The sequence below is a fragment of the Sprattus sprattus genome (genome assembly GCF_963457725.1).
Source record: "Sprattus sprattus genome assembly, chromosome: 9".
NCBI classification, from domain to species: Eukaryota; Metazoa; Chordata; class Actinopteri; order Clupeiformes; family Clupeidae; genus Sprattus; species Sprattus sprattus.
Window position 1 is genome coordinate 15,834,481 of NC_137928.1, and position 14,746 is coordinate 15,849,226.

The window sequence follows — 14,746 nt, forward strand, 5'->3', positions numbered from 1 at the left end:
AGATTACAGAAAACAATACATTTAACCTATCCTACATTGCGTATAGGTTATGCGAGCCAGCGTTATTGCGCAAAAATGCAGTGGATCTGGATTGAGTAGTAAACCACCGCACAGACTGACAGCGTCTCAATAAATGGCTAAACATCGCCACCTTGTGGTTGATTAGGTTCACTTTTATGAACGTGTACGTTTCTGCGATGGACGTCAAAATCTTACATCTGTGGCTTAATTGTATTTAATCTGAAGTTCCGTAATAATCATGCATCATTCAAGTGTATGGTCATAGTGTGTACAGTGGTAACATTTCCAGGGACAAATCTACAATGTGCTGGTTGGTGCTAAGAAAAAAACGTTCTTAAAATGTATATTTATTCATGCATGATGAAAATACAACGGTACTGTTTTTACTTTATTATATTTTAAGCACTGAACAGTTTGGTAAAATGGCCATTTTAACCTTGGGTCGAGACAGGGAATTTGCTGGTGAAAGGGTGTCATATGTTCAGTGAGTGTGTGTGTGTGTGTGTGTGTGTGTGTGTGTGTGCGTGTGTGTGTGTGAGCGTGTGTATGTTGTGAGTGTGCACCCAGATGTGCCTCCAGCTGTGCCTCCTGTTGGTCTAGTGTATTGTGAGGGTGGACGTGAACTCATTCCCTCTCGGAGATGGCCACCAGGTGAGAGTCGATCTCTGCCTCGCTGAGCGTCCTGCGTAAGCATTGAGACATGAAGGATGATTATGAGAGACATTCTGTTTTAATTTGATTTATTTCCATAGCACTATCATAAATGAGAACCAAAGGAAGGAGGTGGGCTAAGACTTTTAATGAAATACTGTCACAGACTTATAGACATTAGGGACACAAAACAGCATTTTATAATCTGTATTTATTTTATATTCTATGATTTTATAAATGTCTTGTATGTTGTAGTTATTTTATAATTCATGATTTTTTAAAAATGTTTTGTATGTTGCAGTTATTTTGTCCCACTGGTTTGCTGGCTGTACCTGAATTTAGGCTGTTCTTTGGAGACCACACCTACTTCTAGCTCTGTAGGCTTGAAGTCCATGGAGAGGATTGAGGAAAGACAGGAGATGGCCATCTGACGAGAGAAAGAGAGAGAGAACGAGAGAGAAACAGAGAGAGAGAGAGAATGTATGGAATCAGTGAGGGACGAAAAGTACAAGGAAGCAATTAATGCTATAGATGTCTAATGACTCCTAGCCTGGCCATTACCAGCCTGTGACTCCATTTCATTCCGTCTTTCAGCAATTTCTCAGCAGTGATGAGTGCACACCTCACCGAATTCTGATGTTACCGGTTATCAACAATCTGAGTTTTTGCTATCTGTTGCACTCATGACTGCTGAGAAATCACTGCTTTAAAAGCAGGGCGTGAACTATAGGAGTTGTGCTGGAAACGTGGGCGCAATGTCCCTGTCATAGTGGTCAGACAAAAACGGGCCCCCTTTCACCACGGGCCCTAGTGCAGCTGCACACCCTGCACTCCCTAAAGTTACGCCACTGTGTCCAACAACTGTCCTGTACGGTGGCCACTCCTAGCAGAAGCCAAGGGAGGCCAGACTTCCTCAGAATTCAATTATTTGACACGTAAAATGCTCTGTCAAACACAGAAATGCATGTGAAATGTAGTTAATGAAACATTTCACGACATTATGTATCAATTGTGTTTGTGTACATTATATATTTCCCATGACTCTGGTGATATGAAAGCTGTCAAATCGTAAGCTTGTCGCTTTACAGTAGACTTGCAGGCACATTAATGCTGCCGAGTTGAAGCCAAACTAGGTTTACGTCCACTCTCACAATTTGTTTAAAAAAAAAAAATCAGCGTTGAGTGTTGTACCGCTCTGACTGGACTGTGGTAGAGAAAAAATGCGTGGTCTCCACACCACTCAGATCATAAATACAGTCATGCTTAGATATCACAAACTATTAAACTGAATGCCATCCATTGAGTTTAGTCAGTGAACTGCCATTGTAAATGTCTCAATGAAATGCTAATGTGTTGATATATTTCTTGTTACACATCTGTATGGTCACAATGCCTTATGACTACATGAAAGGGATAAATACGGACGTGATATCAGTTGTGTGAAAAACAGAGAAAAGGATAAGATTCCCTAGCTCCAGCTCAAGACGCTACTTAAGCTAACTACCTGTTGAACAAGACGGCATGAGGACATCAGGTGCAAGAGAATTAGCCTATTTGTCCAGGTCAGTTAACAAACAAAGGAAAAAGTACACAGGAAGCAGCCCATTGGTGTGATAATTCAATCAATGTTTGGCACCCTATAGACCCGGGTTCGAGTCCGGGTGGGGTGAATATGCTCTCCCTTTGCTACAAATGGTGTCAGAAGTGGGATGGCTCGTTGTGAGGTCATCGGGGACGTGACGGTAAAACTGTGTGAGATACACCCAGGTAGGTTGCCCCCTGCGTGACGGACCCCATAGATAGGTGAAGCACTTGTTTGTGGGGCGCTCTGGATGGGAGAAGTACAGTTGGTGGGTGCACCGGTGTGCGTGAAGTGCAACGGTGCGCTTCCCAAAGGTGAGGGCAGTGTGATGATGTGGTCGTCACTACAGATGAGGATGTGCTATGACATTGAGACAATGTGCTATTCCATTGAGACTGGCTCTTTAGCGTTGCGGTCAGAGTGCATGTTTGGCACCCTGTAAACCCGGGTTCGAGTCCAGGTGGGGAAAGCACACTCTCCCTTCGCTACAAGGTAGATCTGTGATATCCTTGTAACTTCGTGGCCAATCCTCTGTATCATATAACTACACCCACGGTTTTTCCCCAACCCCATGTCCAAATTCATTCACTGGTCCTGCACAGTCTATTATCCTGTAAAATATAATGTATGTACTGTATATATATATATATATATATATATATATATATATATATATATATATATATATATATATATGTACTGTATACTGTATATATAGTTCTATACAGACATTTGTCCGCTTTCCTTACCTCCACACTCCTCTCAAATGTCAGTTCTGGCTTCTTTTTCAGCTTTTTCTCTAGGTAGCTGTTAGCCTCCGTTTGCTTGGCCCCCACCCCAGTGGCCCTGAAGCCACAGTAGTAACCAGCCGGGTCACACTTTAACAGCACAGGGCCTTTCTGGGGGTCCATGGCAACCAGGATCATACCTGCCACAGAAGGAACAGGAGGAAAGGGAGGGTTCAGGTCTCCATGACGACAGAGGGAGTTGTGAAGCGAAAGTGAGACATTCTGAGCAAAATCCCACTGAGAATCTGGAACAATTGGGTAAATAGATTTAACTGACCACATCAATTTCTGTTTTGGTAAAATGATAAAGGCATTGTCCAAACTAACGTCCACTCTCCCAAAGAAACTCACAGCATCCTAGCGGCCGCATTTCGGCGTTCTGCGTGTAGACCTGTGAGATGTCCGCCAAGCGCCGACACAACATGTCCGCATTGATGTCATAGCCAAACTTGTACTTCCACTCTGCAGCCTCCACTCGCGCTCGGTGCACCTGTGAGCGACTGTCCCCTGGAGGAGGAGGGGGACAGACATGTTTTGAGAGGGTGTTCCTTGTGTGTTTGTACGCAGTAGGAATTATTTGCTAGAGTGAGTGTGTCTTATTTGTGTGAATACTTTGGTGTGTGTTTGTGCAGGTAAGCAGGTCCCCATTGGTGTATGAGGTGGTAGGGGGTATAATGTGTGTGAATATATGAGTGTGTCTCTACATGTGTGTGTATATGAGTGTGTCTGTACCTGTGTTTGTATATGAGTCTGTCTGTTCGTGGGTCTGTACGTGTGTGTGTGTATGAGTGTGTCTGTACATGTGTGTGTGTATGAGAGTGTCTGTATGTGTGTGTATATGATTGTGTCTGTACATGTGTGTGTGTATGAGTGTGTCTGTATGTGTCTGTATATGATTGTGTCTGTACATGTGTGTGTGTATAAGTGTGTCTGTACCTGTATGTGTATTTGAGTGTGTCTGTACATGTGTGTGTGTATATGAGTGTGTCTGTACGTGTGTGTGTGTATGGAATATATCTGTATATGTGTGTGTGTATGAGTGTGTCTGTACTTGTGTGTGTATATGTGTCTGTCTGTACATGTGTGTGTGTCTGTATGTGTGTGTGTGGATGGTCTGTCTGGTAAATATTGTGTCAACATGATTAACTAAAATTGCACCACAGAACTTCAGCAATTCTCTTTAAATAAAATCTACTAAACAGGCAGGTGAAACACAATGTATTTTTTGAGTTTTAACTAGGAAAAAGAAACACACCACAGTGTCCAGTCATGACACATCCTATGCGGGGGGTAAGAGAGAATATGTTGGTCAACGTAGATGGGTCCAGAAGCTTGTCCTGTGGATATAAATATGTTAATATATATATTACACAAATAGAAATAACTATCCAGAAATATATGTATGTGTCCAAAAACACTCCAACAAGACAATATGCTACAGAATTGTACACTGAAGTTACTGACATTGCCTGCAATCTGGAACACTTTTAGGATTATGCTGGCAAGCTTTGAAATGAAACTAAAAGAACGACTCTATGCCAAATGCTAACTGTCAGCATAAATGCTGAGATGCAATGCTGTCACACTTCAGTTGCTGACAGAAACTTTACCTTTACCTTTAAGGCTTTCCTTACTGATAGCCAGTGCATTGTCTAGACACTTGCTGCCTGTTGAATGCCTAAGGCCCTGATCTATCAGGGGTTCATCTCAGAGTTTGATCGTATGCCATCTCAATGTATCTGCCATGTTTGCATCTCAATGTACAGCCATTAGGTGTTCTGTAGGCTACTTGCAATATGCTTACACGTTATCTCAAAATGACAACATGTCATTTGAATATCCGTGTTATGAAGTTATCACATGTTTGCATCTCAAAGTACAGCCATTAGGTGTTCTGTACTTGCAATATGTTTACACGTTATCTCAAAACGACAACATGTCATTTGAATATCCATGTTATGAAGTTATCACCTTTGTAAGCCCCTATCATACGCCTTATAATGAAGAGACTTCATGCCACAGACACGCTTGATACATATGACTATGAGAAGAAAGTCGCATATTCTGTTAGGCTACTTAATAAATAAACGAAACGCAAGCTTTAGGTGAAGCATCTTACCGGGACTTTCTTCTGCGTGACCACAACGGCACAATCCTTCCCTCGGACCCCCACCGACGTCAGGCCACTTTGTGCAATGGCTTTGAAGGCATATTCTGCACAAAATGGTAGGGAAACATCACATACAGAAAAATAAAATTATTAGGTCAACGGCCAAAAGAAGGAGATAACATAACTCCAAAGTGAATGGTCACACTAGGCCGGAGCATGAAAACAAACTAAAATGCACTATGCTGCCATACTAATGGAAATTGACTGCAAGATGATTAAGTGGACCGCCCCAAAGTGTTTAAAACATGTGATTGTTTCAAGACATCAATGGATAACATTTGTCTGCAGTCATGCACAAACAATATAATCACAATAAGCGAGTGATAACCTTACCGACTTGATAAAGACGGCCCTCTGGTGAGAATATTGTTATGTGACGATCAAAACCAGCATTCGAACCCCGAGACATCACAGTAAATAAAACTAATAACTCTTATTCTATGAAAACGGGTTATAAGCTCTCATATCAAATGGTTATAACTACACAAAAGTGTCTAGCACTAAAGCACGACAACGATTAAGCAATGATGCAGCTTTCAAAATCAACTTCCCGGTGTTGAATCTTTTGCTTTCTCTTTCTTTTTCGTAAAGAACCAAGAGAGGGACGATGGGATATCTTTTTTAATTCAGGGGAGTTGTAGTTCCTGCCTTGAACTCCTAACATTTTGTAAGAAAAATAAAGTGTTGTCAAAAAACACGCGAAAATACAAGGAACTCTTTCTTCGGCCCTATAACCAAGCAGGCTATTTTACAATTTTCTTCTGACAACATTGTATGGATTAGACGGACGTTAGGTGTAATGACAGCGATGTCTCCACCTGTAAAACAAGTAACGTTAAAGACCCACCTCCGCCTCCCCCTTTTTGCCTTGCTACTTATACCAGAGATTACTCAGTTACTCAGAAGCTACTCTGTTAAAGTAACTCTTTCCCAGTTAAAGTAGGAACCAAATGGCTCGCCGTCGGGTTGGATTCTGCTTAAGCGACAAGAAAAGAAGAAGAATTAATTTGTCAGCGTTTTCGGACCTCTGTGCGTAAGTCACACAGGCAACTGTAATGCTGTTGTCGCTATCTCCATTGAGTTACATTGAGATCCTGTGACACGTTTTCTATGATCTACTTTACAGGGGTCGCGGCATTGAGGTGGTGGAGGTGAGTTCAGCTGTATATGTTTATTTGGCAACTCATAGTTTCCGCCGTAAATGTCACAGGAAAGAACTGTGGACACACGAGAGAAATCATATTGTACTGCGTGAAGTTAAACCAGTCTGTTGAGGATAAATGTACACTGTTACTCATTACATAGGAGTTAATGGATATCAAATATTTCGTTTTTGTACACCAGCATTAACTGACACAAGCAATCAGGTGTTTCTTTGTCGTGTCTGCAGCAGATGACTTGATATTCATGGCCTGAGCCGCCCTGTCATTGCCACCTGTGGCCTCGTGTTCCTCTATCACAATAAGACAATAGATACAAAAAGAGGCTGTTATAGGCTTGGTTAAGGCAAACATATATCTGTGCATTAAACTGATCACAAGAAGACAATATATACAAAAGAGGCTGTTATAGGCTTGGTTAAGTCAAACATATCTCTTCGCATTAAACTGATCACAAGAAGACAATAGATAAGAACAAGGCTGTTAAATGCTTGGTTAAGGCAAACATATCTCTGTGCATTAAACTGATCACAAGAAGACAATAGATACAACAGGAGGCTGTTATAGGCTTGGTTAAGTCAATCATATCTCTGCGCATTAAACTGATCACAAGAAGACAATAGATAAGAACGAGGCTGTTATAGGCTTGGTTAAGTCAATCATGTCTCTGTGTGTTAAACTAATCTCTGATATGTTCACAATTAGCTAAATTGCTCATTTTGCCAGCTGAGAAACGCCTTAAAAAGCCCTAACAGGCGGCTCAAAATGGGGACCTATCCATTAGGCTTACTCAATTATCACTTCCTCTGCTGTTGTTTTGTAACTGTGTGGTCGGTGTGGTTTTCAAGCCTGTATTTCCTTGTGTTGGGTTGGCTCATTGTAAGAAACCACTGTAGCGTCCAGGAGCAGGTAGGCTCTGAACTACAAAGGTTCAGTCACATCTGTCAAGTCAAGACCAACCTAATGTCAGCCTCTATCTTATGGTCTACTGTTTGGTATACTCTGTTGTTGGATTCTTTGTTTCTCTTTTGTCGGTTACTAACCATATCACATTGACATGCCTGCATATAGCTTGGATACCCCTGATTCAGAAATTAAATTAATGGCGAAAGCCAAAGAGTCCTAAAAAATTATAAAGTTTCTCCACAGATAGATCTCAGCCAACCAATGGCATCCCAAGGCCCGTTCAATGTCATCGTGCACAAACTCTCTGATGTCATCGTGGAGGCTGAGTATGACAGCCAATCACAACAACTCCTCAGTAATTTCCAGGTCAGATGTCAGATTCTAGAATGCGATAGAATTAGACTTAAAAAGCTTCTGGACAGTTTTGGAAAGGATCATTTTGGAAGATGTTGTGATTGTTTCTATTTCAGAATTATGTCTCGGCACACCCCCAGACGCTACTGCTGGACCCCCTGCCAGCTATGACCCAGCTCTTGGACCGCTTTGCATCCTACCGCATCATGAGCCAGTTACAGAACACTTTGAAAGGTCTGACAGGACCACAAACATATCCTTTTATCGTTTTATTGAACCAATCAATGTAGGTTCATCTCAAAACCATAGGAGCAGAAAATTGAAAAGACCTTAAAACTCAACATTGATGCTCAGCTAAAAAACCCAAATGATTCCACAAAGAGCTATCGGCCAGTAGAACCTTTAAGGAATAGAAACAGAAAGAAGACCCGTAAAAGTCATAATTAAAAAGACTTATAAATGTATTTTCCTCTCTCTAGGAAAAAGCATCTGTTGTCCACCGTACCTGGAGATCAATACCAGCGACCCATCTGTGATACAGGCCGCTGTACGGAGCAGACAGCTGAGCTACCCTCTGAGTCAGTGAAACACGTTAATCAGATTATATACCAGCCTGAAATACCTGTTTACATACCACATAAACCAGCCTACACCACCACACCACCAAGTGTGAACTAGAAACTGTAGGCTAGAGATATGCTGTAAATTATTTCGAAAGTATTTCTCCTGTAGGGTTAAATATGTAGCGATTACTGCATAATGCCACTTTAAAATAGATCATGTGAGAGATCACATTCTTGCAAATCATTTCTTATGTAATCCAGTCCTGAAGCACTGGTAATACTGCTGCAGGAGAGCACAGGGAAATTAATGCATTCTTTAAAATTGTAATAGGTAATGTTTGCAGGAAATTAATAGTTGAAGTATTTATGTTGATATTCGAAATATTAGTAGTATAGTCATGTACATGTTGTGTTCCCACTTCACAGTCTGCAAAACCAGAGTGGCCCACGGATCTCGCTCTCATGAGGTATGTCGTTTTTCAAAGTGTTTTGTTTTTTTAACACGTGTTTCCCCTTACGATACATCCCGTTCCCTTTTTACTGTGGATTTGTCTATTGATCGTATGTGAACCTAGTGGAACTACGCCCAATCCTAGCCAGATTGCAGCCAGATCTCAGCCAGATCCCAGCCAGATCCCAGCCAGATCCCAACCAGATCCCAGCCAGATCCTAGCCAGATCCCAGCCAGATCCCAGCCAGATCCTAGCCGGATCACAGCCCGATCTCAGCCCGATCTCAGGCAGATCCTGGTATCTAACATGTAACCGATGACACTGTACAGAACAGACTGTTTTGTGGATCAGTTTCACCCTTTCACCACCAGGCCCAGGTCTACAGTGCTGTGTGAGGGGGCATTGCACCCCGAAACTAGTGCTGCGCACCTTTAATTAAAATGCATGTTGAACCTCACACTGCAGCTGCATGGTAGCCTCCCCACTAAAAGTTCTATTTCTGCTTCACACATGTCTTTAACCTGTAAGCTCTGTAGAGTAACGCATTTTTATAAATAATGATAATAATGAAGATATGTGTGTTTGGTGGCATTGCCTGCTTCTCTGGCACATCCCGTAGATGTCTCTGATCTTCAGTGAGGTGCGTTTGTGCGACGTGCGCTCGCCCTGCATACTGCAGAGCTTTGTGAACCACGGCGCGGTGCTGCACAAGGTGTTTGTGGTGGGAGACGACCACTTCACTGTGGAGAGGCCCTCGCTCAAGAACTTCCCCCCTGGGCCCTGCGGTCAGTACGGCCCCCAGTGGGCAAACACTGTCTAACTAACTACTTACTACACTTACTACTTACTACATTTACTACTTAGTACATTTACTACTTACTACACTTACTACTTACTACACTTACTACTTAGTACATTTACTACTTACTACACTTACTACTTACTGCACTTACTACTTACTACACTTACTTACTGCGGTCATTATGGCCCCAAATGGGCAAACACCGTTCACTCATGATATGAGTCCAGATCCCAGTGACACCATGACAATGTACCCCATGACAATGTACCGAACCGACTAATTAGTGAATCAGGTTTACCCTTTCACCACAGCAGGCCCAGATCTACAGTGCTGTGTGAGGGGGCATTGCACCCCAAAACTAGTGTTGCGTACGCTTAATTAAAATGCATGTTGAATATTGCTTCACACCGTTCACTCATGACATTTCTCTTTATGAGCTTCAGACTTCAGGGCACTTAAAACTACCCAAGATAGGGAATTGTGTAGATCCTTCCTGGCAAATAGATTTATACCAAAGAAACCTTCATAGACTTTAAGTATTATATAGTAGAAAGGTTCTTCCATAGGAGTGACTTTTCCTTAAGTTTTGTTGTTGAGGGATGAGCTGAGCTAGTGAATACATGTGAGGCCATGGTGACATCTGATTGAATGTATGAAGAAAGCCTCTAAACCTCTCTGCAGACTGAAGAACTACTTTATGGCTATGTTGAAAGAAATAAGATCTGGTTTTAAAATTCTGCCTTTCTTTTTATCCTACCTTCTCAGACAGGACGACCATTTTCTTCAACAGTCACGATGTCTCGAAGCCGGAGTCCTCCTCCCATCTGACGGCGGTAAGTGTGACCCAGCTGCCGTTATTTTCTCTTATTATATTCCAATCCAGGTCAATGTGCCCCTTTTGAGGCGTCCATTATATTTGACATTTGAAACAAGCCTCTGGCTGGTAATCCTGGCTGACACAGGGGGCGCGGGGTACGAGAGCAACACCGGGCCGGTGTTGAGCATGATGTGCAAATTGAAATTGAAATGTTATGTTAGTGACCTTCCACAGAATCCTATTGATGACCCCATTAATGGTGGTCCCTTTAGTAGGCTTCAAGAGGTTCCAGGATTCACTGTGTCCTCACTCATAGTCAAGCAGAGCACTTCATTTAGCACACGCGTTTCTCCAAAGCATCTTACAGCACAGCACATGTACGTATACATCCTCATCAGCATGTGTGAAGGGCATGGAGCACATGGCCTCAGAGCTGTTAGCACCATAGACATATAGATATATAGATGTATGTATGTCTATGGTTAGCACCTTCCTCTACCACGGATGAGCACACAGGAAGACACAACACAACACACAGCCTTGTGTGATGATGACCTCAATCTCCTCTTGCCCTCTGGGTGGTGCCACGATACAGCTGATATATTTACACACACACACAAATATATATATATATATAGAACTAAAATATATAAATATATATATATAAACATAGAACTAAACATAGTAACATAGTTATATATCTTTTTTATATTATATTATATTTATTTTTGAGGGGCTCTGGTTTGCCTGATGAGTTTGATTTATGCATAATTAGTATGCCAGCTGGCCATGCAAGCATGTCATGTAACATCTAATTATTAGTGGCCGACAACAAAAAAAGGAGAAACAATGGACTGATTACACCCTTGTCCTGTCCTGATGCCCATTGTCTCCTCTTGCCAGCTGGATGATGCCATGCCACGGCTGCCGCCTCCTAGCAACGACGCCATGGTGGCGCTGGTGAGACAACTGCGGGCGGAGCTGGGTATGGCGCTGTTTGGGGTCGACGTCATCGTCAACATCCACACACACACCCTCACCGTCATCGACATTAACATCTTCCCAGGTAGGGTATGAACATGGATGGATCTCAACAGAAAGGCTTTGAAAAGGTTTCAGCTGCTGTAAGCATGTGTGTGTGTGTGTGTGTGTGTATGTGTGTGTGTGTGTGTGTGTGTGTGTGTGTGTGTGTGTGTGTGTGTGTGTGTGTGTGTGTGTGTGTGTGTGTGTGTGTGTGGGTTGTTCATAATATTACTGCATCCATTTCTATGGAGTGAAACAGATTGCCTTACCACGTTGTCACCTTGATGGATCACGCCAAGGATTTAGTTTTTAAAACACTCAGGGTTGAAGGTTCATTAATTCAAATTGCCAAATTGCTCTGGTTGACTGGAATTTGGACTTACTGGTTCACATAAAACAGAGGTGAAAAGACGATAAGACAAGGACATTTATAATTCATAAAACCTTACCCTTACACAACTCCATTTTGAATGTATAGTTTTATTTCATGAAGAAGGTTTCAGCTGATAGTGGTGGTCAGTGTCACCAGTGTCACCAGTGTCACCAAACTAAGGCCTAAATACCCCAGAAAAACCACAGTGGCAGGAAAGTGACTTCAATAACTGTTCCTTCAACTTTCTTTTTCTCTGTTCTTCCTTCTTTCCTATTTCTTAGGTTATGAAGGGGTCCCCCAGTTCTTCTCTTCACTCCTTAGTTACATTGAATCCATCATGGAGAAACAAGGGCCCTCAGAGCCTGCAGGAGACCCTGACTTAAGCCCCCAGCCTTCTCACTGTCGTGAGGAGCTTTGTCCAGCAGGGGGCGACAAATTCTGACCTTGTATTATTCGGAAAAATCCAAACACATAAGGAACAGTGGTACATGAAAACTAACACCATGACGGTGGTTTTATTTATGTAATGTAACACAAGAAAGTGCCAAGAGTTTGTGTAGCCGAACAAGGCCACTGTTTACTCCGGCTTCTCGTCACGGGCAGTGAGTTTCCTGTGTCAGCATGGAAGTGTTATTTACAAAGAACAAGTGGAGGGAAGTCTTTTCTGGAATGGAGTTGTCTGAATTCTATCAGGAGGTCAATTTTGATGTCTAAATGGCCTTATGTTTTATGGGGTTTACTTTCCTCTTCTCTCCTGGGATGCTTTGGAGATATATATGTGTGGGTAGTCAGGGACGTTGTGATAAACATGATATGTGTGGGTAGTCAGGGACATTGTGATAAACATGTGTAGATATTTAGATGGAGTCTGAAGAAGTGTTCGATAAGCAAACCATAGAAGACTTTTAGGAATTCAGGTCATACACCGGACACTATTTTAATATAACATATAGATATTACAGATAATATGTGTTGTACAGTGACGTTTTAGCAGTAAACACATACCATCAAGCAGAGCGTGACTTCCACTGGGCTTTTATTGACAGTCCATTTAGCATAAGACACAACAGGCACAAATACCAACTGACCAACCACTGACCAGCGTAATCCCTTATCTTCCACCACTACTCATTTCACACAGGTCTGGCAAAAATAAACTTGGACACAACACTCCTTTTCCCATACAGTAACAGTGGAGATTCATCAGGATATATATTATCCTCTTACAGTTCACTATACGAGGTGTCTATATGTGGTCTAAAGGTCATCGTTTATATACATTACAATTGCTTTTTCATTCTCTGGAAATACATACATTCAAAAGATTATACAAAGACACAAGTACACTGCATGTAAGTGTTGGTTAAAAGTGGCATTTTCCCTTACCCTGCTATAGGAGTATGAGTGTCATTTAACAGAATAACTTGGATATAATGATACATACAAAAAGCTAATATATATTTATATATAAGGTACTTTATATTGACACATGTTCAGAATAAAATAGTTTATTTTGGCTATTCTATTGCATATTTTCTAAGTATATTTTCTTTATGTATCGCTTTAATACTTATTGCAAGCTTTTGGGATTTCCACTTGGTTATGAGTGGAAAAACCGAAACAGTCAAATACTGAAGGTGTTTCAATTATTGTATATTAATTCTTGATTTTTTTTGCCCTACAGTCCTTACCAGTAATATCCTTGGCTTAGTATTGATTAGAGGAAATTGATAGTTTTGGTGATAAAACACCCTACATTGCAAAGAACTGGGCAGATTTAAAAAATAAAATGGCTTTTAATCTCAAACTAGTCATTGCTCTGATTTCCCTTGGCTGGTACTGTACACAAGTGCAAACCGCAGTGTCTCTACGGCAACACAGGTCAAGTGTCACTGGAACACGAAGACAACAAACAACGACTTAAGCTCCACTTTAAACAGCAAACAAAAGACAAGAATAAGTTATTTCTCCTTTGGTAACCTTGGCATTGATGTCACACACAAACTACTATCACATAAAAAGATCTCACCTCAGTTTTTGTCTCCGTTTAACAGTCTTTCTTGTTTTTGTCTAACAGTGTTTGAGCCGAATGCCACACAACCCTCAATGAAGAGCTAACAAGCTAACGGTCGAAGCTAATATTCAGGGTGACGCACTGCCTCCAGATAACAGTCATCACAGTAGCTTTCATGTTAACAAATTACATTCTGATCATGAATTACTGACAAACACTGACCGTATGTAAAGAACTCCATCAGAGTTAGGTATATCATATGTTGAAGGTAAGTTCACTATTTACATCAAAACTGAAACAGATAACACGCGAGTGAAATAGTTCTACCGTATTACATGATTTAGAATATCGGAAAAAAAGTTTTCTTTCAGTTTTGATTACTGTGTGTCCTATATTTAACACCGTATTTGACCAGACATGGAGCCCACCAGAGGCTAGGGAGAGATTTAAATATGGACAGTGCTAGCTAAGCTGGTGATTAACTTTAGATGAAGGTAGTACGTGTTCATAACAAGTGTTTTTTTAATGTACATGTCAAAGTGTGCAATGTCATGTGTCAGTCTTGTTGATCAAAGATGACACAATCCTTTGAGCGCATATCTCAGTGTGTGTGTGTGTGTGTGTGTGTGTGTGTGTGTGTGTGTGTGTGTGTGTGTGAGAGTGTGTGTGTGTGTGTGTGTGTGTGTGAGTGAGTGTGAGTGTGAGTGTGAGTGTGAGTGTAAGTGTGAGTGTGTGTGTGTATGGGTGTGGGTGTGTTGTCATGGTCTCAGCCCAGTCGCATTGCTCTTAGTTCTGCTGCCACCCGGCGTAGTTCCGTCTCAATCTCCAGCAGCTCCTGCAAACACAAAAACGTGGCACTGTTTTTAAGCATAAACACGCACAAACCCATCATTCTATGATAGCGGTCTCAGCTGTAATTTATTGTTTGTATATAACTACAAAATGAATAAAATTATATCGCTCCATTTACAGATGGATTTAACATTAATGCTCACATTTCGGAACCATTTAGCGTTTCTTTTGTTTAATGGTTCTGTCAGTGGTTAAGATGAAGGCTTAGGGGGAAACAG

At 41.6% G+C, this 14,746-nt stretch overlaps 2 protein-coding genes across 2 annotated transcripts; one reads left to right on the forward strand and one right to left on the reverse strand.

Moving 5' to 3' along the window:
• Positions 1-626: 626 nt before the first annotated feature.
• psma6l (proteasome 20S subunit alpha 6, like) lies at positions 627-5,621 on the reverse strand (the record flags this gene model as incomplete). The annotated part of the gene is made up of 7 exons (XM_080845288.1): positions 627-703; positions 1,005-1,099; positions 3,004-3,182; positions 3,394-3,549; positions 4,298-4,379; positions 5,162-5,256; positions 5,546-5,621. The coding sequence occupies 7 exons, from the start codon at positions 5,619-5,621 to the stop codon at positions 646-648; spliced, it is 741 nt and encodes a 246-aa protein (XP_080701414.1). The 3' UTR covers positions 627-645.
• A 541-nt stretch (positions 5,622-6,162) lies between these two features.
• Positions 6,163-12,104, forward strand: LOC308370588 (inositol-tetrakisphosphate 1-kinase-like; the record flags this gene model as incomplete). Its single annotated transcript, XM_080845267.1, has 10 exons — positions 6,163-6,245; positions 6,339-6,363; positions 7,522-7,644; positions 7,749-7,866; positions 8,112-8,210; positions 8,622-8,662; positions 9,267-9,436; positions 10,219-10,282; positions 11,170-11,332; positions 11,944-12,104. The coding sequence occupies 10 exons, from the start codon at positions 6,163-6,165 to the stop codon at positions 12,102-12,104; spliced, it is 1,047 nt and encodes a 348-aa protein (XP_080701393.1).
• Positions 12,105-14,746: the final 2,642 nt, after the last annotated feature.